A 23,897-nucleotide genomic window follows, 5' to 3' on the forward strand; every position below is an offset into this window, starting at 1 on the left:
GTCTTCTAAGCCAACATAGCAAATCTTAAACAGCGGGCTGAAATGTTTCTCGATTCTTACTCTGCTGGCACTCATGAGAGTAATGTCAAGTCATGAGGCTTTTTAGAGGCCAGAAGGCAAATGCTGCCAGAAAAAGAAACATCCAGACCTTGTAATTGTTGGAAAATAATGTAAAATCTCAACATTTGTGGTGAACCTTCTGTGATACTCTCATTTGAATACCGCTCTAAAAACTTCAAAGGATATACCTTGCAGAGATTCACCTGAGTAAAATATGCATTATCTACACTTTCTGTATTTCCACACACAGACACAAAAAAGGTTTGAAACATTAAGATATGGTTGGTGTGTGTTGGGTCAGTGTTCTACTTTCAGACTAACACATGCGTCGTGCTGTCTTACAGAAGTCTCACTTATTGCTTAGTTTATTACCTTCCATATTTAGGAATTTCAATATCGTACCTCTATTTTTTACTGTTTTATAGAGAACATCCTTTGACTGGAAATGCTGTTAGTACCACAGATGAGATGGCCCAGAGCCTTCTGCAGAGTTTCTTTGTTTGAAAGCATTCTTCTCTCCTCCTGTGTGATAGACCTTACAGCAGGTTAGACAAGAGTCTCACCCTGGAGATATAAACAAAAGCCAGCTATCTAGGTAACTTTGGATATCTTATCCTCAGCCATCTCTGTCCCACATTCTGGCCCCACATTTCAGAGCAGAAAATGTACACAAGCCAGTCTGACTGCCACTTGAAAATGAGGAAGAAATACCCTGGGAAAGGGAGTGCTCTGACTCTTATTTTCAGAGACTTCTCAGTGTCTAGATGCCACAACATGGTAGTATAGGGTATTTTTGGAATATGAAAAAAATGCTGGATGCAGTAGATCTAGCTTTTCATGTTTAATCTAGTTCAAACAAATTGTGCTGCTCTTAAATCACATACTGGACCAAGGTAGCTTTGTTGTTTATGGAGGGGGCCATCTTCCCCTTGCGCACCTTGGAGAGAGTCCACTTTACACAGAAGAAACAACAGATGCCTTCAGAACACAAAATTGTAAAAATACAAATTTTATTTGTAAAACTTTTGGGGAAAAGGACATTTAAAATACCATATTTCTTCAGAGATAAAGGCATTTTACAAGGACTATTCCTAGAATTCCATAGTACAACCCTGCTGTACATGGTCTTTAGTTCAACGTTGTTTGCAAAGATATCAGAAAGCTTTATTAACAATAAGATTGCTGTTCACAGTAGACCCCTCAAAAAGAATGAAAAAGTACTAAAATAAGCAAAAGAGCTCATTGGTATTTTCAGCACAGCTCACCAGAGAACTTATAGATAGAATGCATCGTTAAATGTTATTTTCCCATTCAAGGAAAAATAACAGCAAAAATCAGCTGTATTTGAAACTTGCAAGAAATAATTTTTAATAAATATTAATCACATCGAGGTGGTCATGCAACCAGCACAGACCATTGGCATCACACCAACACTGCCTCTAAGCCCAGGGCAGAGATCATTGCTGGTTGTGATTTCCACTGGGACAATATCACAACCTGAACTAAAGCAGCCTACATGTGTTGAGGCCAGCACCTAGACAGCTCCACCTTTCTGCTTACCCAGGTCCTTGGCAAGATTCATCCAGGAGCTGTAGGAAAGGATACATAAAATCTGACTGCACACAGAGGCTCTTTTCAGTGCTGATGTCTTGTAACATGCTACAGTTCTGGACACTTCACTACTCTAACTCTTGCTAACTAACCATAATGCAATCAGCACAAAGGGCGTGAACTGCTCAGAGGACTGGAGCCAGGGTCTCAGAACATCACAAGGTATTCAGTGCTTCAGTACTTCAGTGCTGAGCATTGGCATACAGGCAAAATACACAGACACAGGGAGAACTGCTTTGAGATTAAATAAATAACTCCTACTGAACATGTCTACAGAAATATACTGCCTTTTATTATTTGTTCAGCACTTTCCAAGGAGAAAAACACACCACAGGAGAAGCAGACAGTAACCTCATTGGGACTGCAGCTGAGAGTGGTAAAAACAAATGAAGGCTGTTTCTTTCCATTTCCCTGGAACACAGGGTATTTTGCAGAGCCACAGGATCTACTGGGCTGCTTTCAGCAGACTCTGCTTTGGGATTATCATGGGCAAGGCAAAACAGCATTATATGACACACTCTTGCCCAGTTTTCTTTGACAGGCATAAATTAAAATGACAATTTACTTCAGTCCAGATGAAGCTTTTTATCCCTTCTCCCATCTTCTAGTAAGAAGTCAAGCTACTCAATTACTGATTTCCTATTAAATGACATTTCTATCTCTCATGCTATCCATTTCTCACATGAAGGCATATGTTTCTTCATAGCCCAAGAGTTAAGGAACCAAGTCTTGAATTCAGAAGCCTTCAGATGATTTTCCTGTTCCACCAGAGACATCTGTGACAAGTCCATACTGCCCAGATTTATCTCACTTTCCTCCAGGCTCTAAATCAAGCTGTATATGCTAAAACATGAACTGTCCTGGGCCCATTTTACAGTCACTGGAGAGAAAAAGGCATCTTCATATGGTGATAAAAATCTCATGTTAGATGAATCACCTGGGGCTCAGATTTGTGGTCAAGTGTCCTGCTATTGGTACAAAGATCAGTCAGTTTGCTGTGTCATCTAAACACAAAAGAATATTGAACAGTTCTAATTTTGTCTCTTTATGTCCAATCCAATGGCTAGGAGTCATTGCAATGCTTATAGGGGTAGTATGAACAGGAGTTTCTCAGTACCTTAGTCTTCCCCACTTCCTATGAGGAAAATACGAAGTTCCTTATCCAAGAGTAATGTTGAAAGGATAATTCATTAGAAAGTAATTCATGAGCTCAGCAAAAGACATTGGGAAGGAGAAGGTTGGGTTATCTTAGTTTAACATAAATGATTAACAAAGACGAAAGTATTTTAAGACAAATATATTAATTTTCCCCTGTATCCAAAATATATAAGTCAAAACGATGGCTTACATTACAAGTGCTTGTAGACAAAATTTCCCAGGAGTCCTGTAGGTTCAACCAGGTATTTACCTGATCTTTTCTTCTTCCAAATATAAACCAATATTAGAAGAAAAATTAGCACTAGTGCAACTCCAAATAAAACTCCAAGGACAATCACTGCCACTTTCCAGGAAGAACTTCTTTCAGTTGATGGAAGAAGTTGTCCAGTAGACAGAGCTGGAATTTAAAACACATTTTAGAGATATTAGTTAGAAATTATTGAAAAGGAGGAGTAGGAAAGCTTGGAGCCCAAAGTGACATCTACATTTTATTTCTGGACAGCTCTGAAACCTCTGAATAATGTAAAAATGTTTTTGTTTGAAGCAGAGCTTTTTTAAGTGGGAAATCTTATGGATCCATCTCCTTCTGAAGGGTGAGATCTTGAGATCTCTTGGTGGCACCTGTCATCAACAGATTTGAGGTTTTGTTTGGTGGAAAATGTCTGGATGGCTCTGGGAGAAGACAACTCCAGTTTGCACCTCAGAAAAAGTTACTCCAAGGTGTGAAAAACTGGTGTAAAAAGGTAAAATGTACATAATTTAACCCTCAGTCCTTATACTTGCACAAGCAACTTTATAAAATTATTTGAGATCTAAACTGCTAGTCCATGGATTGCTCTATATGAAGACAGTGAGAGGGCTGTAAGGTGTGTAAACATATCTCATCTCTGTAATAAAGATGCACTTGGTGGAAGGGCACATAGACTAAAGGATAGTGCTAGCCAGCCTTTTATAAAAAACATTAACTAGGTCTGAGAGTGCACCTGTGTTGCATGAAACCACCTCAGCTCACAGCAGCTCAATGCAAAAAGTGCTTTGCCAATAGAGTGAGCACGACAGATACCATATTTTGAATGAATATCCCTTTGCACAATTTCTGTTTTCCCCTCTGCCTCTCAGCAGCTCTGCAATACTTCGTGTTACTAAATCCACACTGCATCTAACCAGGAAAGCAGGTGTCAAAGGGTTTTGAGAGTTGTCCATTAGACAAGAGGAACCCTTCCAGCACATCTGTACCAAGGGAAGAGTGTTATAGGTGCCACTACAGAAGAAATAGGGATTCTCCTTCCCTTCTTCACAAATGGCACATCTCTTTCAGGATCTGTGTGGAGCATGTAAAAATGGCTACACACTACCTAACCCTCCTTCTGTGTAAAGATAATCCATTCTTATGGAAATGGCTAAGCTATTTAAAGTAGATCTGTAATCTACATGATAGTTGGAATATGCTTTTTCTTTAAATAGATACGCAAATCTCTTAAAAAGAAGTTAATTTATCTGCTTTTTTACATAGAAGAAGATCTGATCCCCTAATCCCCAAACCACTACAGAAAAGATGTTTTTAGCATCACTTACATTGTACTGTTACTTCAGTTTGATCACCAAACTTGCTCTTTAATATTTGGCTTAGGTATTCCTGCACAATATCCACATCAACAGGCTCTTGTTTTTGCAGTACAGAAAGAAAATCAACAATCACACTCCCGGGTCTGAATCCAAGCACCATAATATCAAAATGATCATCTTTCAATTTGATGCGCATTTCTGAAACGATCTGTAGAAACAGGAATTTATGTTTGTCTCATTGTGTCGGTCAACTGAGATAAAGCAGGAATTATTGCATCAGGATATTTACTTTCTGAATTTCTCCTCCTTTCAGTGTTGTCTCATTGGAATAACGAACAGAATAATGACAGTCATTTTTTGTCAAGACCAGTAAAATACTTATGGAGGGATTATTGTGGAGCAGAATGCAGTCTGCATTGAAAATGTGAAATCAGACTTTGACTTTCAAAGCAGTACTGTTTAGTTAATCAGTATTGCATTGGAATTAGTTGTCCTTCTCCATAAGCTATAAACCCAACTGCCAAGAAAAAAAAAATGTACTTAAAACTATGCATAAGGTTTCTAAAATTATTGTTAGTTGCCCTTGTTGTATTTTTTTTTAAACAGCTCAACCTTGAGCATGATTGTCATGCACACGGTATCAGGGCAGAACTTGCTGTTAGAAATTTTGCCCTATTGTAAATTACTACCCAACTAGAATAGTCTACCTCTATTCTTCTCCTTGGAATAACCCCCATCTCAGACTACACATCCCTACAAACTACACTAAGATTATGTTTTTCTTTTGCCCACTGTGAAGAAAGATTTAGAAAGGAAACCTGGACTGTGCAGATGAGTGTTAAAAAAAATCAGAACTATAATTATAGTGTAGCATCATTGTGGAATTTAAAATAAGTAATTCAATATTCTAATTGTATTTAAAAAAAAAAAAAAAAGCAGGCAACATTGAAACTGACAACATGTTCAGTCACGATTGTACATTTTCTTTGGTTTTATCAAATTTTAAAGAAAAGTGTAGAAATAATAAGAAAAGTGCAATATGCCAGGATAAGTGAAAGTTTATTAAAAGACAACAAAGAGATTTTTCTTCCATTCAGTCAGGTTAGCAGAAGCCTGTTAAACTGACTGAAGTCAATTCTCTACCCATGAGTTCGAGACACCAAAATTAATAAGACAATCACTTCTGAGATGGTGTTGTGAGAACAAAGTAATTACTGCTTATGAAATCCATAGGGATTTTTAGGTAAAAAGTAAAAATCACACTAAAAATATTTTTCTCTGTTGGTTACACAAAAGCAGTCTTTTGTGTTTCCATTCTTACAACAGTGTTTGTAAGACAATTTCAGTCTTACAACAGTGGTACCTTTCTAGTGGATTCACATGTATCAGGATTCCCGGGTGCTGTGTAAATTGTCTAGTCCTTTTCTTTAACATTCCCTTAAAGATGGCTAAGTCTGCTGCTTCTACATGTCAGCTTTACTAGAGTCATCGCCATCTCTAAACTTCCACTGTCTCTCTTCAGTTTCTCCTTGATATAGTCTCCTCATTCCCTCCTCCAATCCACCAGCCACTACTCTGAAGAAAATTCACGATGATCTGGGCTAACAGTACCCACTGGTAAAGGTCCCATATTTCCCAGTGTGTTTAACTACTTTTTTCCCCCCTTCTCCACAGGCACATTTAGTATAGTAGAGGAAAATTAAGGAAAGTTGCTTGTGTTGTAAAAAAAGAATTTTAAATCATCTTTCACTAAATACTGCACACTTGAAGACCAGGTAGGCAATGTACCCCTCCTCTCTAGGTGGCATGATTTGTCTCCTTTGGCCAATACAGTTGTTGTTGAGCAAGTGATTCATATGCTAGTTTATTGAGGAGGGATTATCTTTTTCTCCTATTGCAAATCTTGATTTAACAAAGAATGCAAGTGATCAGCATTGCTAATTTCAAAACATTTTCTCAGCTTACTTGCGGTGACAAACAAGATTACAGCAACTTACTTCTGTTTTGATACTTTCAGACATTGCTTTGTAGCCTCCACTATCAACGTCATAAAGGGAATTGTTAAATGTCTGGTTTTTTAACAAAGCTCTGCAGGCAAAGGATTGGTAGCCTGAAAAAGAAAGAAAAAGAAAACAGTAGGTGAGTCCTGGGACACCACTTTACGGACTTTGTTTTCTCATGTTATCAGTATGTAACACTAATTGATAGAAACAGGATCTAATCAAATAGTAAGAAAGACGTCTATCACACAAGTGTTTACTGGCTTCTGAACCTTCAGAGTTGTCTCCTCTTCAAATTTGCCTGCCATCACAATCCTCACATTGTTAATCATTCCTATATTATTCAGGGCATATCCCACTCCCTCATTCAAGAGTCATTTTCCAATTGATCTCAGCAGAAGTAAGATCAGCATGTTAGAGTCTGCAAAACACTAAGTATGCTTCAATCCTCATGAGTAGGTGGATGAGCTCTAAGCTAAAAGAAGTACACTTTACACAGAAAAGTCCTGTCTGAAAATAGAGATTCAGGCTGACATTAAGTCAGTTTCTTTACCAAAGAAATGTGAACTTCAGATGCTATGTGAATTGGCATAAGAAAGCAGGTGACAAAACACTCATGAAAGATACTATATTGTGAAATGATACTCTACAGTCATGAACAAATAAAGAATAAAATTATATAAAACCTACTTGAGCATATAATATATTTTAAGTCTGGACAACCATGATTCTGTAATAGGCAAAAATCAGTTCTGTTGAAACAGGAAACAGTATCTGCAAAATAAATAACAAAATCAAGAGAATTGCCTTTGTGCACGGATGATTACTGCTGAGAATGTGGAACTGCAGATAATGACAACTGAGTGTATCAAAAAGGAGGCAAGTGGTAGGTAAGTAGGGGAAGTGCATAAAAGGGAACTCCACAGTTAACTTCTAGAATAATAGTCCTAGAAGGGTTTTGAAAGTAGTCATACAGTCTCCTAGAGAATGGAAAAGACAGTTGCAACAAAGAGAGTTATATAGAGCGGGCAAGAAATGATGGTAGAAAGTAAGAATTGCATAAAGAAAAATTAGATATTTCAAAGGATATTAAAAGTGATAATGAGAATTTTCTCAGGGACTGGGAAAACATGATAAAGTGCAATATAATTTTATCAAAAGTAAATTGGGCTAACATAATCTAATCCTTTGACAACTTGATTAAGATCTTTTCCAATCTTTTCCAATAAAGTGCTAAATAATATTTTTAGAGGAAAAAAAATATGTGTAAAGGAATAGGCTAATGGGAAGATGGAAACAAGTAGCTTCAAAAGATGAAACCTTGCACTGAAGGGGTATAACTAGTGATGTTTCTTGAGAACCACTGAGAATTTGATTGGCATTTCCATTATAAATCCTGCTGGAAAATACAGGAGTTTTCTCACAAAATTTTCTAATGTCATAAAGTTAGCAAGTGTCATTAGCAGATGGGAGTACTGAGGTACTGTACAGAAAGAATTTGATAAAGCTAAGACCAAAGTAAGAGCAGTAGGATGGCATTTCCTGAAAGCTGGAAAATATTCGTTGAAGGTTGGGCATTTGAGGATTAATAACAGAAAAATCTTCTCTAACCCAGGGTTACAGACACTGAAAAGTGGCTCATTGCCTAAGTGGATCAAGGCTGCTATGTAGCTATGAAAAAAGCATGTGTATCTAATGCATTGCTCAATACATTTCCAGCAGAGATGAGAATATTAATGATATTGTAAGCACAGTGGTACAACCTTGCCTGGATTATTGTGTGTAATCCTAGTTGTCCACCTTCAAGCTTCTATTTTGAAGAAATTAAGAGTGATCGAGACTTTCAAGGGAAAGAAGAATTATCTGGTTAATCAGAAATTTTACAGAATAAGCAATTACTCTTGCAAACTCCTGTTTAATCCACGCAGTCCCATCTAAGCAGATGAGTCAGATAAATAAAGAAAACTTATAAGATTAGTAGTATTTGAAATCAAATTGAAATCACATTGCAAAAAGACATTCGAAGAGTATATCCATTAAAAATAAATGACAGCATGATCAAGGAAATACCTGTTCGGACACTCACTGAAGTCCTGCTATTCTCAGCACAAGATAATACTTCCACAGATATCGTGTATACGTGACCAGGAAGCAGATATTTAAATATTATTGTTGCCTCATTTGTAGTGGTTTTATTTATTTCTTGGATTCCATCCATGAGGAAGACTGTGTAGAAACTGTCTCTCTTGCCATCCTCTGAGTTCCAGCTAAGTTGTATTGCCTCCCCAGTCACATTCTCAACTTTAATGAATACTGGCACTGCAAAGTAAAAACGATTCATGCAGTTGAGGGGGATTCTGTTCATTTATGCAAGTCTAAACATTTAGTATTTAACCAAATAGCGTGAAATAAACCAACAGTCATGTTGTCAGACTGCCCCTCTGCTGCCATCTGTCACATAGCAGATGTGAGATGGAAATGGAACAGAATGTTGGCAGGAAAATTCAACCTCCACTGCCGTATCACCAACATCCACCTCTGATGTTGTGGGCCAACATAGTAAAATGGAGGTGTTACTTTTGGAGCAGTCCAAAGAAATGTACATTATTTGGTGACTCAAAAACATAAATGGGTATAATTTCACTTGTTTCTAGTCTCTCCCTTCACAGGCAAGGCAGCTGCTCTGATCAATGAGTGTACTGAATTGGGCTGCTATCTGACTGATTCTGACATTTGATATCATCAGGAGGATTGGTTACTAAAAATTTGGCAGGACACCTGAAGTTCAGAGCAGTAAGCAGGCACTAAATAAATGTGATTCACAGCAACATTACAAAAATGGTCTATCATAGTAGTTTATCCTTGGAGGTAGGCATTTTCGTCCATGACGAACATCATGGTGTTCAGGATGGTTTTACCAAGACGTAGAAACTTCCTTGACTGATATTTCTATATCAGCTTCCAATGGTTCTCTCAGGCTATTCTTTAAGAAGCTGTGTCTTGAAATTTTACTTCATAGCCAATATGACTGATGAACAAAACTATTGTAACTAATTTCAATAACTAATTTCAGAAAAAAAAAAAAATCTATTGTTCAATATTAAATATTTACTCACTGCAAGATCCTGATGTGAATGTGGTAGCAAAAACAGAACTAGCTGTGGTTCCTGTAGATCTACCCATAGCACTTTCTGGAGGGACTGTAGTTATCTCTTCTGTAAAATAGAAATTTGGAGGCTGTATGCAAATTTTTAAAGCTGACAGACAAAAAACAATTTAAAGACATAAAACAGTTACGTGAAGGTGGATTCTGCTTTAGTTGGCAAACTCTCCCTGGAACTCGGGGACTGTTATCTGTGAATCCTTCATTGCATTGACAGGAATAAGTTGCTCCTTCAGCAGTGCAGGTAGCATTTTGTGAGCAGTCATTTAATCCTGGCTGACAACTATTCCTTGCTGCAGTGTGTGGTTAAACAAAATGGAAAAAGGAGAATATTTTAAATGAGCACTGAAAAAAAAGAAATGAACAGAATACTATTTGCAATTGCTTTGTGCCACTTAAATCCCATTTCACTGAATTCTGCCATCAGTGAAAGGTACACTACTAAGTTGATGAATTCATACCTTCTATGACAGTCTCTTTAAGATCAGCTTTCAGTACTGTACTCATGTTAAGGGCCTCTATAAAAGCATCTGAAATCTCTGTCTTTGTTAAATTTTCTCCTTCATCCAACACAATGCTGAAGAATGCAATCACACTGCCATTCCTGAGGCTATTAATTACAATACGCATTTTTTCTTCCTCTATTAATTTCAGGATCGTTGGTGGCAGATGTTTTTTAATCTGAAAGTAAAAAGTTTAAATTATTATCTTTTTTCTCCTTTAACACCAAGAATTGTTATTGCAATAAGCTGCTCTAATTCATTTTGAGGCATGTATTATAGAAGGGGAGTACATATATCAGCTAGTTAGAATTACTTTTAATTATGGCTTCAGAGGACCACAACATAAATGAGAATTAAGGCCTAAATAAGTGTTGCTTTGTTTATAACCATCATATTCTTTTTATAACCACACTAAAGATTATTCATTCCTGGATCCTCATGCTTACTGACATTAAAAAGAGTGCAAGAGAAAATGAATCTTGGGTTAGAATTCCTAAGCAAAATACCTCCTCAGTGAACTTAGCTTCAAATTGCTTAAATTCTGTACTTGATTTGTTCAGGTATTCAGGTACGAAGTCTTCATTGGTAATCCTAGTCATTCCATTGAAGACTTTAGCAGCTGTGGAGATATAAAAGACAGAATAACCAGCAAAAGCAAAGTTGCTCTTTAAAAATAGCTCTTCAGCTAAAATCCTCTAAGGGCAAGAGTAAACCAGAGGTAAATGTAGACAAGTGAACTCCCTGCACCCCAGATGGCCATAGCATAACGTGTAAGTACTTTGTGCCACTCACTGCCCAGTGTATCCCTCACCTTTTATTTGAATGTGTCATTGAGAGAAGAGGACAAGGTGTTACACGAGAAAGGATATCACTGGGCTATGTGCCTCACATCAAGGCAACTTGAACACCATGAAGAGACTTGCCCTTAACCTCGACTGCATTGACTGCTCCTTCCAATATGTTGCTCCACGTACCAGACACAGTTACTCCTAAAATCACAAATCATGCTATGCAATGGGAAGACAGAGGAAGACTCCAGGTATTTCAATAGTTCAGGTAACTACACTGGTAGATTTTACTGCCATCGTTTGTAAGCATAGGGCAGCTGCTTGCTGGAGAAGAAGCTGGGATTTGCAAAGGGAATAGTAGGAGCTGCAAGACTCCAGGATTTCCTTAGGTTACAGGAAGATTATGGCTTTAAATCTGCTGTCTGCCATGTAACTGGGAACTCAAAAGAGAACACAAGTTGCATGTGAATAGAAGGGCAGGTTTGGGAACTGAGGAGTGTGGAGTTGTGAGAGATGGGCATGTTGAACATTGGTTGTAGTTCAGAAAATCTTGAATTTGTCAGTTTGGTAAGGGGAGGCTTTGGACCTTAGTTGCATGAAAAATGTGAAGGTTAGCTTTTAGTGTCTGGAGTTTTGGCCTCAGTTTTCTTGTACGTTTCAATTTATAGTTTATTCATGTCCAGGACAGTGCCCAATGAAATGGCCTTCACTGTCAGGCCACGTGTATGTTAGTGTGCTAATGAAAAAATGGAAAGATTTCGAAAGAAATACCTGTCCGAACGGTCATCGACGTGCTGACGTTCTTAGAGCAAGTTAAAACATTCACAGATATTTGGTATTCATGATCAGAGACCAGACCATCAAATGCAGTACTAGTTTCATTTAAGTTTCTATTCTCCATTTCTCTAGATCCGTCCCAGAGATGCACAAGATAAGGACTGTCTCTTCTGCCACCTTGAGGTTTCCAGCTGAACTGTATTGTTGTACTGGTCACATTCTCCAGCTGTATAGAGAGAGTAACCGGAGCTAAAAAAGAAAAGCAAATCCCTGTAAGACATGTTGTTGTTGTAGGTGTGCTGAAAAAAAAAAACAATAATGAAAAACTCCTTGCGTTAAAAAAAAAAAAAAGTCTCTGCAATGTTTTTGTAAACATGTGAAATTCCACGTACCACAACAATGCACATGGCTATCGCCTATTGAATCCTATGACAGCAATAGAACAACAAATAAGGGTAGCATGAAACTATTTGTTTTAAAACAGGAAGCTTGTTACTTCCCTCAAAAAATGAAAATCATAAAAACAGAAGCATAATTTATTATAAATTTGTGAAAGAAAAAAAGAGCAGTAATATTTTATTTCATTCTTTATATTTACCTGAAAAAATGAAGAACATAAATTAAAGCAACATAAGCAACATACATGAATCACAGAGAGAAAAAAGGGGTAAAAATATTTAAAAAATGGGAAAATAGAAAAAAAAAACAAAAAGAAGAACAAAATATAAACAATAAAAGCAAAAAAATATTTCTGTACATTACTCCAAATTAAAAAATCATACTAAAGAAAAAAAAAAGTAAATATTAGCAATAATTTCAGATACCGATTAAAAAAAAAAAACAAACGCAGACTTCCCTGTGTTGAAAAGAACCATAATGATCATCTAGTAAGTATCACCCTGTAAGGTGCACAGTCACAAATAAATAGACCAGGCTGTCAAGAGATACATAAAGCCTGACTTTCAAGAAATAAAATGGGATATAAGAAAGACAAATATAAAAAATGACAGAAAACCACTATGAAAAAACTCATACTAAAAGAAAATAAAAAAAATAAAAAAGATAAAGACAAATAAAAAAATTAAATTCTGATTGAAATATGGAAACAAAATGAGAATCAAACAAGATATACACTGAAATGAAAAAAAAAAAGAAAAAAAAAAGAAAGAAAAAAAAAGGACAACTACATACATTAAAAAAAAAAACAATTAAAAACAATTAAAAAATACAAAAAGAAAAATATCACTCACAGCAAAATTCAGGTGAAGCTGATTTGATTGAAGTGGACGGAAAAAAATTTGAGAGAGAAGAGGGATGCAAAGACGTGGTAGAGAAAGATAACGATGAGATATGCGTTGGGGAAATAGAGCCAACAGTGCCACTCGCCGTGGCAATGCCTGTGGAGCTGGTGCCAGGCTCCAGTGTTGTGGAAGCGGCACTGGCTGCCTGGCTACCGCCAGATAGCCCCGGTGAGCTCCCGGTCCCAGACAGCATCGTGGGGTTGTGCTCCGTCTGCGCTCCTCTGCCGTCCGTCGTGGCCAGGGACGCAGCCGTCGAAGATGTTGTCAAGAGGAAACTGGATGTCTGGTCCTGCAGGTCAGCCGTCGTGCCACTCAGGTGGGCTGCCGTTGGAATTGCACCTGTGCTAGCACGAGTGGTGGCTTTGCTCAGAGCTGACGTCGGAGCTGGGGTAGGCAACGGGCTGCCTGTGAACTGTGATGTGGATGCAATCTGAGCCGTGGCCTGCCCCTGCGCTGTTGTGGGCTGCACAGTTCCAGCCCCAGCAATAGCAGCGGTGGACGCTGGACGTGGGGATGTTTCCGCTGTAGAAGGCTGCGATGTCCTGGTGTGCCCAGCTTCAGTGTTTTCACGGCTGCTGCTTGGCGTGCTGCTGGATGGCAGAGGTGGGGAGCCCGCCAGCGAAGAAGAGTCACTGGCAGCTGCCGAGCTGGGCACTGGAGACCCAGAGCCAACAGTGCCACTCGCCGTGGCAATGCCTGTGGAGCTGGTGCCAGGCTCCAGTGTTGTGGAAGCGGCACTGGCGGCCTGGCTACCGCCAGATAGCCCCGGTGAGCTCCCGGTCCCAGACAGCATCGTGGGGTTGTGCTCCGTCTGCGCTCCTCTGCCGTCCGTCGTGGCCAGGGACGCAGCCGTCGAAGATGTTGTCAAGAGGAAACTGGATGTCTGGTCCTGCAGGTCAGCCGTCGTGCCGCTCAGGTGGGCTGCCGTTGGAATTGCACCTGTGCTAGCACGAGTGGTGGCTTTGCTCAGAGCTGACGTCGGAGCTGGGGTAGGCAACGGGCTGCCTGTGAACTGTGATGTGGATGCAATCTGAGCCGTGGCCTGCCCCTGCGCTGTTGTGGGCTGCACAGTTCCAGCCCCAGCAATAGCAGCGGTGGACGCTGGACGTGGGGATGTTTCCGCTGTAGAAGGCTGCGATGTCCTGGTGTGCCCAGCTTCAGTGTTTTCACGGCTGCTGCTTGGCGTGCTGCTGGATGGCAGAGGTGGGGAGCCCGCCAGCGAAGAAGAGTCACTGGCAGCTGCCGAGCTGGGCACTGGAGACCCAGAGCCAACAGTGCCACTCGCCGTGGCAATGCCTGTGGAGCTGGTGCCAGGCTCCAGTGTTGTGGAAGCGGCACTGGCGGCCTGGCTACCGCCAGATACCCCCGGTGAGTTCCCGGTCCCAGACAGCATCGTGGGGTTGTGCTCCGTCTGCGCTCCTCTGCCGTCCGTCGTGGCCAGGGACGCAGCCGTCGAAGATGTTGTCAAGAGGAAACTGGATGTCTGGTCCTGCAGGTCAGCCGTCGTGCCGCTCAGGTGGGCTGCCGTTGGAATTGCACCTGTGCTAGCACGAGTGGTGGCTTTGCTCAGAGCTGACGTCGGAGCTGGGGTAGGCAACGGGCTGCCTGTGAACTGTGATGTGGATGCAATCTGAGCCGTGGCCTGCCCCTGCGCTGTTGTGGGCTGCACAGTTCCAGCCCCAGCAATAGCAGCGGTGGACGCTGGACGTGGGGATGTTTCCGCTGTAGAAGGCTGCGATGTCCTGGTGTGCCCAGCTTCAGTGTTTTCACGGCTGCTGCTTGGCGTGCTGCTGGATGGCAGAGGTGGGGAGCCCGCCAGCGAAGAAGAGTCACTGGCAGCTGCCGAGCTGGGCACTGGAGACCCAGAGCCAACAGTGCCACTCGCCGTGGCAATGCCTGTGGAGCTGGTGCCAGGCTCCAGTGTTGTGGAAGCGGCACTGGCGGCCTGGCTACCGCCAGATAGCCCCGGTGAGCTCCCGGTCCCAGACAGCATCGTGGGGTTGTGCTCCGTCTGCGCTCCTCTGCCGTCCGTCGTGGCCAGGGACGCAGCCGTCGAAGATGTTGTCAAGAGGAAACTGGATGTCTGGTCCTGCAGGTCAGCCGTCGTGCCGCTCAGGTGGGCTGCCGTTGGAATTGCACCTGTGCTAGCACGAGTGGTGGCTTTGCTCAGAGCTGACGTCGGAGCTGGGGTAGGCAACGGGCTGCCTGTGAACTGTGATGTGGATGCAATCTGAGCCGTGGCCTGCCCCTGCGCTGTTGTGGGCTGCACAGTTCCAGCCCCAGCAATAGCAGCGGTGGACGCTGGACGTGGGGATGTTTCCGCTGTAGAAGGCTGCGATGTCCTGGTGTGCCCAGCTTCAGTGTTTTCACGGCTGCTGCTTGGCGTGCTGCTGGATGGCAGAGGTGGGGAGCCCGCCAGCGAAGAAGAGTCACTGGCAGCTGCCGAGCTGGGCACTGGAGACCCAGAGCCAACAGTGCCACTCGCCGTGGCAATGCCTGTGGAGCTGGTGCCAGGCTCCAGTGTTGTGGAAGCGGCACTGGCGGCCTGGCTACCGCCAGATAGCCCCGGTGAGCTCCCGGTCCCAGACAGCATCGTGGGGTTGTGCTCCGTCTGCGCTCCTCTGCCGTCCGTCGTGGCCAGGGACGCAGCCGTCGAAGATGTTGTCAAGAGGAAACTGGATGTCTGGTCCTGCAGGTCAGCCGTCGTGCCGCTCAGGTGGGCTGCCGTTGGAATTGCACCTGTGCTAGCACGAGTGGTGGCTTTGCTCAGAGCTGACGTCGGAGCTGGGGTAGGCAACGGGCTGCCTGTGAACTGTGATGTGGATGCAATCTGAGCCGTGGCCTGCCCCTGCGCTGTTGTGGGCTGCACAGTTCCAGCCCCAGCAATAGCAGCGGTGGACGCTGGACGTGGGGATGTTTCCGCTGTAGAAGGCTGCGATGTCCTGGTGTGCCCAGCTTCAGTGTTTTCACGGCTGCTGCTTGGCGTGCTGCTGGATGGCAGAGGTGGGGAGCCCGCCAGCGAAGAAGAGTCACTGGCAGCTGCCGAGCTGGGCACTGGAGACCCAGAGCCAACAGTGCCACTCGCCGTGGCAATGCCTGTGGAGCTGGTGCCAGGCTCCAGTGTTGTGGAAGCGGCACTGGCGGCCTGGCTACCGCCAGATAGCCCCGGTGAGCTCCCGGTCCCAGACAGCATCGTGGGGTTGTGCTCCGTCTGCGCTCCTCTGCCGTCCGTCGTGGCCAGGGACGCAGCCGTCGAAGATGTTGTCAAGAGGAAACTGGATGTCTGGTCCTGCAGGTCAGCCGTCGTGCCGCTCAGGTGGGCTGCCGTTGGAATTGCACCTGTGCTAGCACGAGTGGTGGCTTTGCTCAGAGCTGACGTCGGAGCTGGGGTAGGCAACGGGCTGCCTGTGAACTGTGATGTGGATGCAATCTGAGCCGTGGCCTGCCCCTGCGCTGTTGTGGGCTGCACAGTTCCAGCCCCAGCAATAGCAGCGGTGGACGCTGGACGTGGGGATGTTTCCGCTGTAGAAGGCTGCGATGTCCTGGTGTGCCCAGCTTCAGTGTTTTCACGGCTGCTGCTTGGCGTGCTGCTGGATGGCAGAGGTGGGGAGCCCGCCAGCGAAGAAGAGTCACTGGCAGCTGCCGAGCTGGGCACTGGAGACCCAGAGCCAACAGTGCCACTCGCCGTGGCAATGCCTGTGGAGCTGGTGCCAGGCTCCAGTGTTGTGGAAGCGGCACTGGCGGCCTGGCTACCGCCAGATACCCCCGGTGAGTTCCCGGTCCCAGACAGCATCGTGGGGTTGTGCTCCGTCTGCGCTCCTCTGCCGTCCGTCGTGGCCAGGGACGCAGCCGTCGAAGATGTTGTCAAGAGGAAACTGGATGTCTGGTCCTGCAGGTCAGCCGTCGTGCCGCTCAGGTGGGCTGCCGTTGGAATTGCACCTGTGCTAGCACGAGTGGTGGCTTTGCTCAGAGCTGACGTCGGAGCTGGGGTAGGCAACGGGCTGCCTGTGAACTGTGATGTGGATGCAATCTGAGCCGTGGCCTGCCCCTGCGCTGTTGTGGGCTGCACAGTTCCAGCCCCAGCAATAGCAGCGGTGGACGCTGGACGTGGGGATGTTTCCGCTGTAGAAGGCTGCGATGTCCTGGTGTGCCCAGCTTCAGTGTTTTCACGGCTGCTGCTTGGCGTGCTGCTGGATGGCAGAGGTGGGGAGCCCGCCAGCGAAGAAGAGTCACTGGCAGCTGCCGAGCTGGGCACTGGAGACCCAGAGCCAACAGTGCCACTCGCCGTGGCAATGCCTGTGGAGCTGGTGCCAGGCTCCAGTGTTGTGGAAGCGGCACTGGCGGCCTGGCTACCGCCAGATAGCCCCGGTGAGCTCCCGGTCCCAGACAGCATCGTGGGGTTGTGCTCCGTCTGCGCTCCTCTGCCGTCCGTCGTGGCCAGGGACGCAGCCGTCGAAGATGTTGTCAAGAGGAAACTGGATGTCTGGTCCTGCAGGTCAGCCGTCGTGCCGCTCAGGTGGGCTGCCGTTGGAATTGCACCTGTGCTAGCACGAGTGGTGGCTTTGCTCAGAGCTGACGTCGGAGCTGGGGTAGGCAACGGGCTGCCTGTGAACTGTGATGTGGATGCAATCTGAGCCGTGGCCTGCCCCTGCGCTGTTGTGGGCTGCACAGTTCCAGCCCCAGCAATAGCAGCGGTGGACGCTGGACGTGGGGATGTTTCCGCTGTAGAAGGCTGCGATGTCCTGGTGTGCCCAGCTTCAGTGTTTTCACGGCTGCTGCTTGGCGTGCTGCTGGATGGCAGAGGTGGGGAGCCCGCCAGCGAAGAAGAGTCACTGGCAGCTGCCGAGCTGGGCACTGGAGACCCAGAGCCAACAGTGCCACTCGCCGTGGCAATGCCTGTGGAGCTGGTGCCAGGCTCCAGTGTTGTGGAAGCGGCACTGGCGGCCTGGCTACCGCCAGATAGCCCCGGTGAGCTCCCGGTCCCAGACAGCATCGTGGGGTTGTGCTCCGTCTGCGCTCCTCTGCCGTCCGTCGTGGCCAGGGACGCAGCCGTCGAAGATGTTGTCAAGAGGAAACTGGATGTCTGGTCCTGCAGGTCAGCCGTCGTGCCGCTCAGGTGGGCTGCCGTTGGAATTGCACCTGTGCTAGCACGAGTGGTGGCTTTGCTCAGAGCTGACGTCGGAGCTGGGGTAGGCAACGGGCTGCCTGTGAACTGTGATGTGGATGCAATCTGAGCCGTGGCCTGCCCCTGCGCTGTTGTGGGCTGCACAGTTCCAGCCCCAGCAATAGCAGCGGTGGACGCTGGACGTGGGGATGTTTCCGCTGTAGAAGGCTGCGATGTCCTGGTGTGCCCAGCTTCAGTGTTTTCACGGCTGCTGCTTGGCGTGCTGCTGGATGGCAGAGGTGGGGAGCCCGCCAGCGAAGAAGAGTCACTGGCAGCTGCCGAGCTGGGCACTGGAGACCCAGAGCCAACAGTGCCACTCGCCGTGGCAATGCCTGTGGAGCTGGTGCCAGGCTCCAGTGTTGTGGAAGCGGCACTGGCGGCCTGGCTACCGCCAGATAGCCCCGGTGAGCTCCCGGTCCCAGACAGCATCGTGGGGTTGTGCTCCGTCTGCGCTCCTCTGCCGTCCGTCGTGGCCAGGGACGCAGCCGTCGAAGATGTTGTCAAGAGGAAACTGGATGTCTGGTCCTGCAGGTCAGCCGTCGTGCCGCTCAGGTGGGCTGCCGTTGGAATTGCACCTGTGCTAGCACGAGTGGTGGCTTTGCTCAGAGCTGACGTCGGAGCTGGGGTAGGCAACGGGCTGCCTGTGAACTGTGATGTGGATGCAATCTGAGCCGTGGCCTGCCCCTGCGCTGTTGTGGGCTGCACAGTTCCAGCCCCAGCAATAGCAGCGGTGGACGCTGGACGTGGGGATGTTTCCGCTGTAGAAGGCTGCGATGTCCTGGTGTGCCCAGCTTCAGTGTTTTCACGGCTGCTGCTTGGCGTGCTGCTGGATGGCAGAGGTGGGGAGCCCGCCAGCGAAGAAGAGTCACTGGCAGCTGCCGAGCTGGGCACTGGAGACCCAGAGCCAACAGTGCCACTCGCCGTGGCAATGCCTGTGGAGCTGGTGCCAGGCTCCAGTGTTGTGGAAGCGGCACTGGCGGCCTGGCTACCGCCAGATAGCCCCGGTGAGCTCCCGGTCCCAGACAGCATCGTGGGGTTGTGCTCCGTCTGCGCTCCTCTGCCGTCCGTCGTGGCCAGGGACGCAGCCGTCGAAGATGTTGTCAAGAGGAAACTGGATGTCTGGTCCTGCAGGTCAGCCGTCGTGCCGCTCAGGTGGGCTGCCGTTGGAATTGCACCTGTGCTAGCACGAGTGGTGGCTTTGCTCAGAGCTGACGTCGGAGCTGGGGTAGGCAACGGGCTGCCTGTGAACTGTGATGTGGATGCAATCTGAGCCGTGGCCTGCCCCTGCGCTGTTGTGGGCTGCACAGTTCCAGCCCCAGCAATAGCAGCGGTGGACGCTGGACGTGGGGATGTTTCCGCTGTAGAAGGCTGCGATGTCCTGGTGTGCCCAGCTTCAGTGTTTTCACGGCTGCTGCTTGGCGTGCTGCTGGATGGCAGAGGTGGGGAGCCCGCCGGCGAAGAAGAGTCACTGGCAGCTGCCGAGCTGGGCACTGGAGACCCAGAGCCAACAGTGCCACTCGCCGTGGCAATGCCTGTGGAGCTGGTGCCAGGCTCCAGTGTTGTGGAAGCGGCACTGGCGGCCTGGCTACCGCCAGATAGCCCCGGTGAGCTCCCGGTCCCAGACAGCATCGTGGGGTTGTGCTCCGTCTGCGCTCCTCTGCCGTCCGTCGTGGCCAGGGACGCAGCCGTCGAAGATGTTGTCAAGAGGAAACTGGATGTCTGGTCCTGCAGGTCAGCCGTCGTGCCGCTCAGGTGGGCTGCCGTTGGAATTGCACCTGTGCTAGCACGAGTGGTGGCTTTGCTCAGAGCTGACGTCGGAGCTGGGGTAGGCAACGGGCTGCCTGTGAACTGTGATGTGGATGCAATCTGAGCCGTGGCCTGCCCCTGCGCTGTTGTGGGCTGCACAGTTCCAGCCCCAGCAATAGCAGCGGTGGACGCTGGACGTGGGGATGTTTCCGCTGTAGAAGGCTGCGATGTCCTGGTGTGCCCAGCTTCAGTGTTTTCACGGCTGCTGCTTGGCGTGCTGCTGGATGGCAGAGGTGGGGAGCCCGCCAGCGAAGAAGAGTCACTGGCAGCTGCCGAGCTGGGCACTGGAGACCCAGAGCCAACAGTGCCACTCGCCGTGGCAATGCCTGTGGAGCTGGTGCCAGGCTCCAGTGTTGTGGAAGCGGCACTGGCGGCCTGGCTACCGCCAGATAGCCCCGGTGAGCTCCCGGTCCCAGACAGCATCGTGGGGTTGTGCTCCGTCTGCGCTCCTCTGCCGTCCGTCGTGGCCAGGGACGCAGCCGTCGAAGATGTTGTCAAGAGGAAACTGGATGTCTGGTCCTGCAGGTCAGCCGTCGTGCCGCTCAGGTGGGCTGCCGTTGGAATTGCACCTGTGCTAGCACGAGTGGTGGCTTTGCTCAGAGCTGACGTCGGAGCTGGGGTAGGCAACGGGCTGCCTGTGAACTGTGATGTGGATGCAATCTGAGCCGTGGCCTGCCCCTGCGCTGTTGTGGGCTGCACAGTTCCAGCCCCAGCAATAGCAGCGGTGGACGCTGGACGTGGGGATGTTTCCGCTGTAGAAGGCTGCGATGTCCTGGTGTGCCCAGCTTCAGTGTTTTCACGGCTGCTGCTTGGCGTGCTGCTGGATGGCAGAGGTGGGGAGCCCGCCAGCGAAGAAGAGTCACTGGCAGCTGCCGAGCTGGGCACTGGAGACCCAGAGCCAACAGTGCCACTCGCCGTGGCAATGCCTGTGGAGCTGGTGCCAGGCTCCAGTGTTGTGGAAGCGGCACTGGCGGCCTGGCTACCGCCAGATAGCCCCGGTGAGCTCCCGGTCCCAGACAGCATCGTGGGGTTGTGCTCCGTCTGCGCTCCTCTGCCGTCCGTCGTGGCCAGGGACGCAGCCGTCGAAGATGTTGTCAAGAGGAAACTGGATGTCTGGTCCTGCAGGTCAGCCGTCGTGCCGCTCAGGTGGGCTGCCGTTGGAATTGCACCTGTGCTAGCACGAGTGGTGGCTTTGCTCAGAGCTGACGTCGGAGCTGGGGTAGGCAACGGGCTGCCTGTGAACTGTGATGTGGATGCAATCTGAGCCGTGGCCTGCCCCTGCGCTGTTGTGGGCTGCACAGTTCCAGCCCCAGCAATAGCAGCGGTGGACGCTGGACGTGGGGATGTTTCCGCTGTAGAAGGCTGCGATGTCCTGGTGTGCCCAGCTTCAGTGTTTTCACGGCTGCTGCTTGGCGTGCTGCTGGATGGCAGAGGTGGGGAGCCCGCCGGCGAAGAAGAGTCACTGGCAGCTGCCGAGCTGGGCACTGGAGACCCAGAGCCAACAGTGCCACTCGCCGTGGCAATGCCTGTGGAGCTGGTGCCAGGCTCCAGTGTTGTGGAAGCGGCACTGGCGGCCTGGCTACCGCCAGATAGCCCCGGTGAGCTCCCGGTCCCAGACAGCATCGTGGGGTTGTGCTCCGTCTGCGCTCCTCTGCCGTCCGTCGTGGCCAGGGACGCAGCCGTCGAAGATGTTGTCAAGAGGAAACTGGATGTCTGGTCCTGCAGGTCAGCCGTCGTGCCGCTCAGGTGGGCTGCCGTTGGAATTGCACCTGTGCTAGCACGAGTGGTGGCTTTGCTCAGAGCTGACGTCGGAGCTGGGGTAGGCAACGGGCTGCCTGTGAACTGTGATGTGGATGCAATCTGAGCCGTGGCCTGCCCCTGCGCTGTTGTGGGCTGCACAGTTCCAGCCCCAGCAATAGCAGCGGTGGACGCTGGACGTGGGGATGTTTCCGCTGTAGAAGGCTGCGATGTCCTGGTGTGCCCAGCTTCAGTGTTTTCACGGCTGCTGCTTGGCGTGCTGCTGGATGGCAGAGGTGGGGAGCCCGCCGGCGAAGAAGAGTCACTGGCAGCTGCCGAGCTGGGCACTGGAGACCCAGAGCCAACAGTGCCACTCGCCGTGGCAATGCCTGTGGAGCTGGTGCCAGGCTCCAGTGTTGTGGAAGCGGCACTGGCGGCCTGGCTACCGCCAGATAGCCCCGGTGAGCTCCCGGTCCCAGACAGCATCGTGGGGTTGTGCTCCGTCTGCGCTCCTCCGCCGTCCGTCGTGGCCAGGGACGCAGCCGTCGAAGATGTTGTCAAGAGGAAACTGGATGTCATTGTTGACCCTCGGTCATCGTCACTCGCTTTGTTTGCTCTTTTCGTTCTGTGTTCTGTTACATTTTCTGTTTTAGCTACTGATACTGCTGACAAGAATTTTAAAATTAGAAAAATAGTTTCCTGGTTTTATTATTTTTTTTTTTCATTTCTTTTATATCATTTCTACGTTGTTCGTTTTATATTTCTATAAATCACTTTATTCTCTTTGTTTTTCTTCTTAGATTACAATTTTTTTCTATTTTTTTTCTGTACTTTGTTTTACTTCTTAAATATTCTGAGTAAGCTCCCTTTTTTATTTTTCTTTTGTGGTTCATGTGTCCCACCAAATTCTTGCAGGCTTCGTGAGTTCTAACACAGCCCACTGTTGAGCCATCTCATGTCTCATGGCACTATGTCAATGGCTCTTTGACACTGTGTCTCTCAGACTCTCGCACTTGCTTATCACTTAGCAGCAATCAACAACTGTTTTTTTTTTCAACACTCTCTGAGCTGAAATCCATAAAAGATCCTGTCATAATGCCATTCTAACTCAACTTTTGGCAAATAATTTTTTTATTTTGGCATTTTGGCTAAAAGCTTTCCTGTGAACATTGAAAATTATTACGTTTTTCTGTCCATTTTGATAAAGAATTTTGAGAATATATTTCAATATTTTCAAAAATGTCTTCCATTTTATGGTACATCAGTGATTCCATTTTCAATCAACATTCAGTATACATCAGCCTTGAATTTTCGATTTGAATGCACAGAATATCAATTGGATATTCAACTCAAAAGTTTTCTCATGCTTTCATACTGGACTTCTGTAAGCCCTAGCTTACCAGCTTACCTAGCTTACCTTTCTTCACAATCATGCCTTATTCAAATAATATATTTTTCACTGTACTTACATTTGTTAACAATTATTTTCATGCATTAAGTATCTTACGTGTAAAATTTCATCAAAAATCTCTGAGAAGCACCTGAGGAATTCGCCTAGAATCACAACCGCTTCTATCAAACCCATCTCATGCTCTACTTTCACAAACAAATGTCAAATACCCCACAAGTTTCCAATTCTGGTTGCTTCCTTTTTTTTTGTTGTTCCCCCCCCCCCCCCCCCCCACCCCCATGTTTTAATACTTTTTTATGTTAAAAATAAAAGATACATCAATTTAGATACTTAGATACATCAACTATTTTATATATTTTATATGCAGCCCAGCTCCTCTTCACTCAATGCAGTGCTGTCAAACCAAAAGTTTGGACACTCATGTTTTAGGATATTTTTTTCTTTAGTTTTGTTCTATTTTTCTGCTTCATTTTCTTTTTTTTTTTTTTTAAACTCTATTAATTCCTCTCCAGTGACCTGGATTTCTCTTTTATTTCCCTTTGTATGTATCTAGTTTTGTTGTCCTTTTAGCCTTCTACATTTTTTTTTTTTTTTTTTAACATTTATACTGACACTTTATATTGATCTGCTTCCTGTTTATGTTGTTTTTTTGTTTCAATTTCTTTAATCTCTCTAACTACAATTTTTGCATATGTTTTTATACTGCAATTTTATAGTGTTTTTATAGCTGTTTTCCAAAGACTGCAATTATATTTGCAAAATTTTCTCTTCTTTAGTCCTTTGTAGTCATTATTTAAAATTCCCTGCTTTGTGAGATATGTACATCTTCATTGCACACTTCGTTTCAGGCAG

At 46.8% G+C, this 23,897-nt stretch overlaps 1 protein-coding gene across 1 annotated transcript; it reads right to left on the reverse strand.

The window, feature by feature from the left end:
- Positions 1 to 929: 929 nt before the first annotated feature.
- On the reverse strand, positions 930 to 23,067 carry LOC128076575 (mucin-19-like). Its single transcript, XM_052674370.1, has 12 exons — positions 23,052 to 23,067; positions 12,877 to 22,296; positions 11,621 to 11,875; positions 10,568 to 10,680; positions 10,020 to 10,239; positions 9,693 to 9,851; positions 9,512 to 9,610; positions 8,466 to 8,714; positions 7,086 to 7,169; positions 6,393 to 6,505; positions 4,405 to 4,603; positions 930 to 3,226 (listed from the first exon to the last, which is right to left on the reverse strand). The coding sequence occupies exons 1-12, from the start codon at positions 23,065 to 23,067 to the stop codon at positions 3,021 to 3,023; spliced, it is 11,133 nt and encodes a 3,710-aa protein (XP_052530330.1). The 3' UTR covers positions 930 to 3,020.
- Positions 23,068 to 23,897: the final 830 nt, after the last annotated feature.

The sequence above is a fragment of the Tympanuchus pallidicinctus genome, unplaced genomic scaffold (assembly GCF_026119805.1).
Source record: "Tympanuchus pallidicinctus isolate F22 unplaced genomic scaffold, pur_lepc_1.0 scaffold14, whole genome shotgun sequence".
In the NCBI taxonomy this organism is placed as follows: domain Eukaryota; kingdom Metazoa; phylum Chordata; class Aves; order Galliformes; family Phasianidae; genus Tympanuchus; species Tympanuchus pallidicinctus.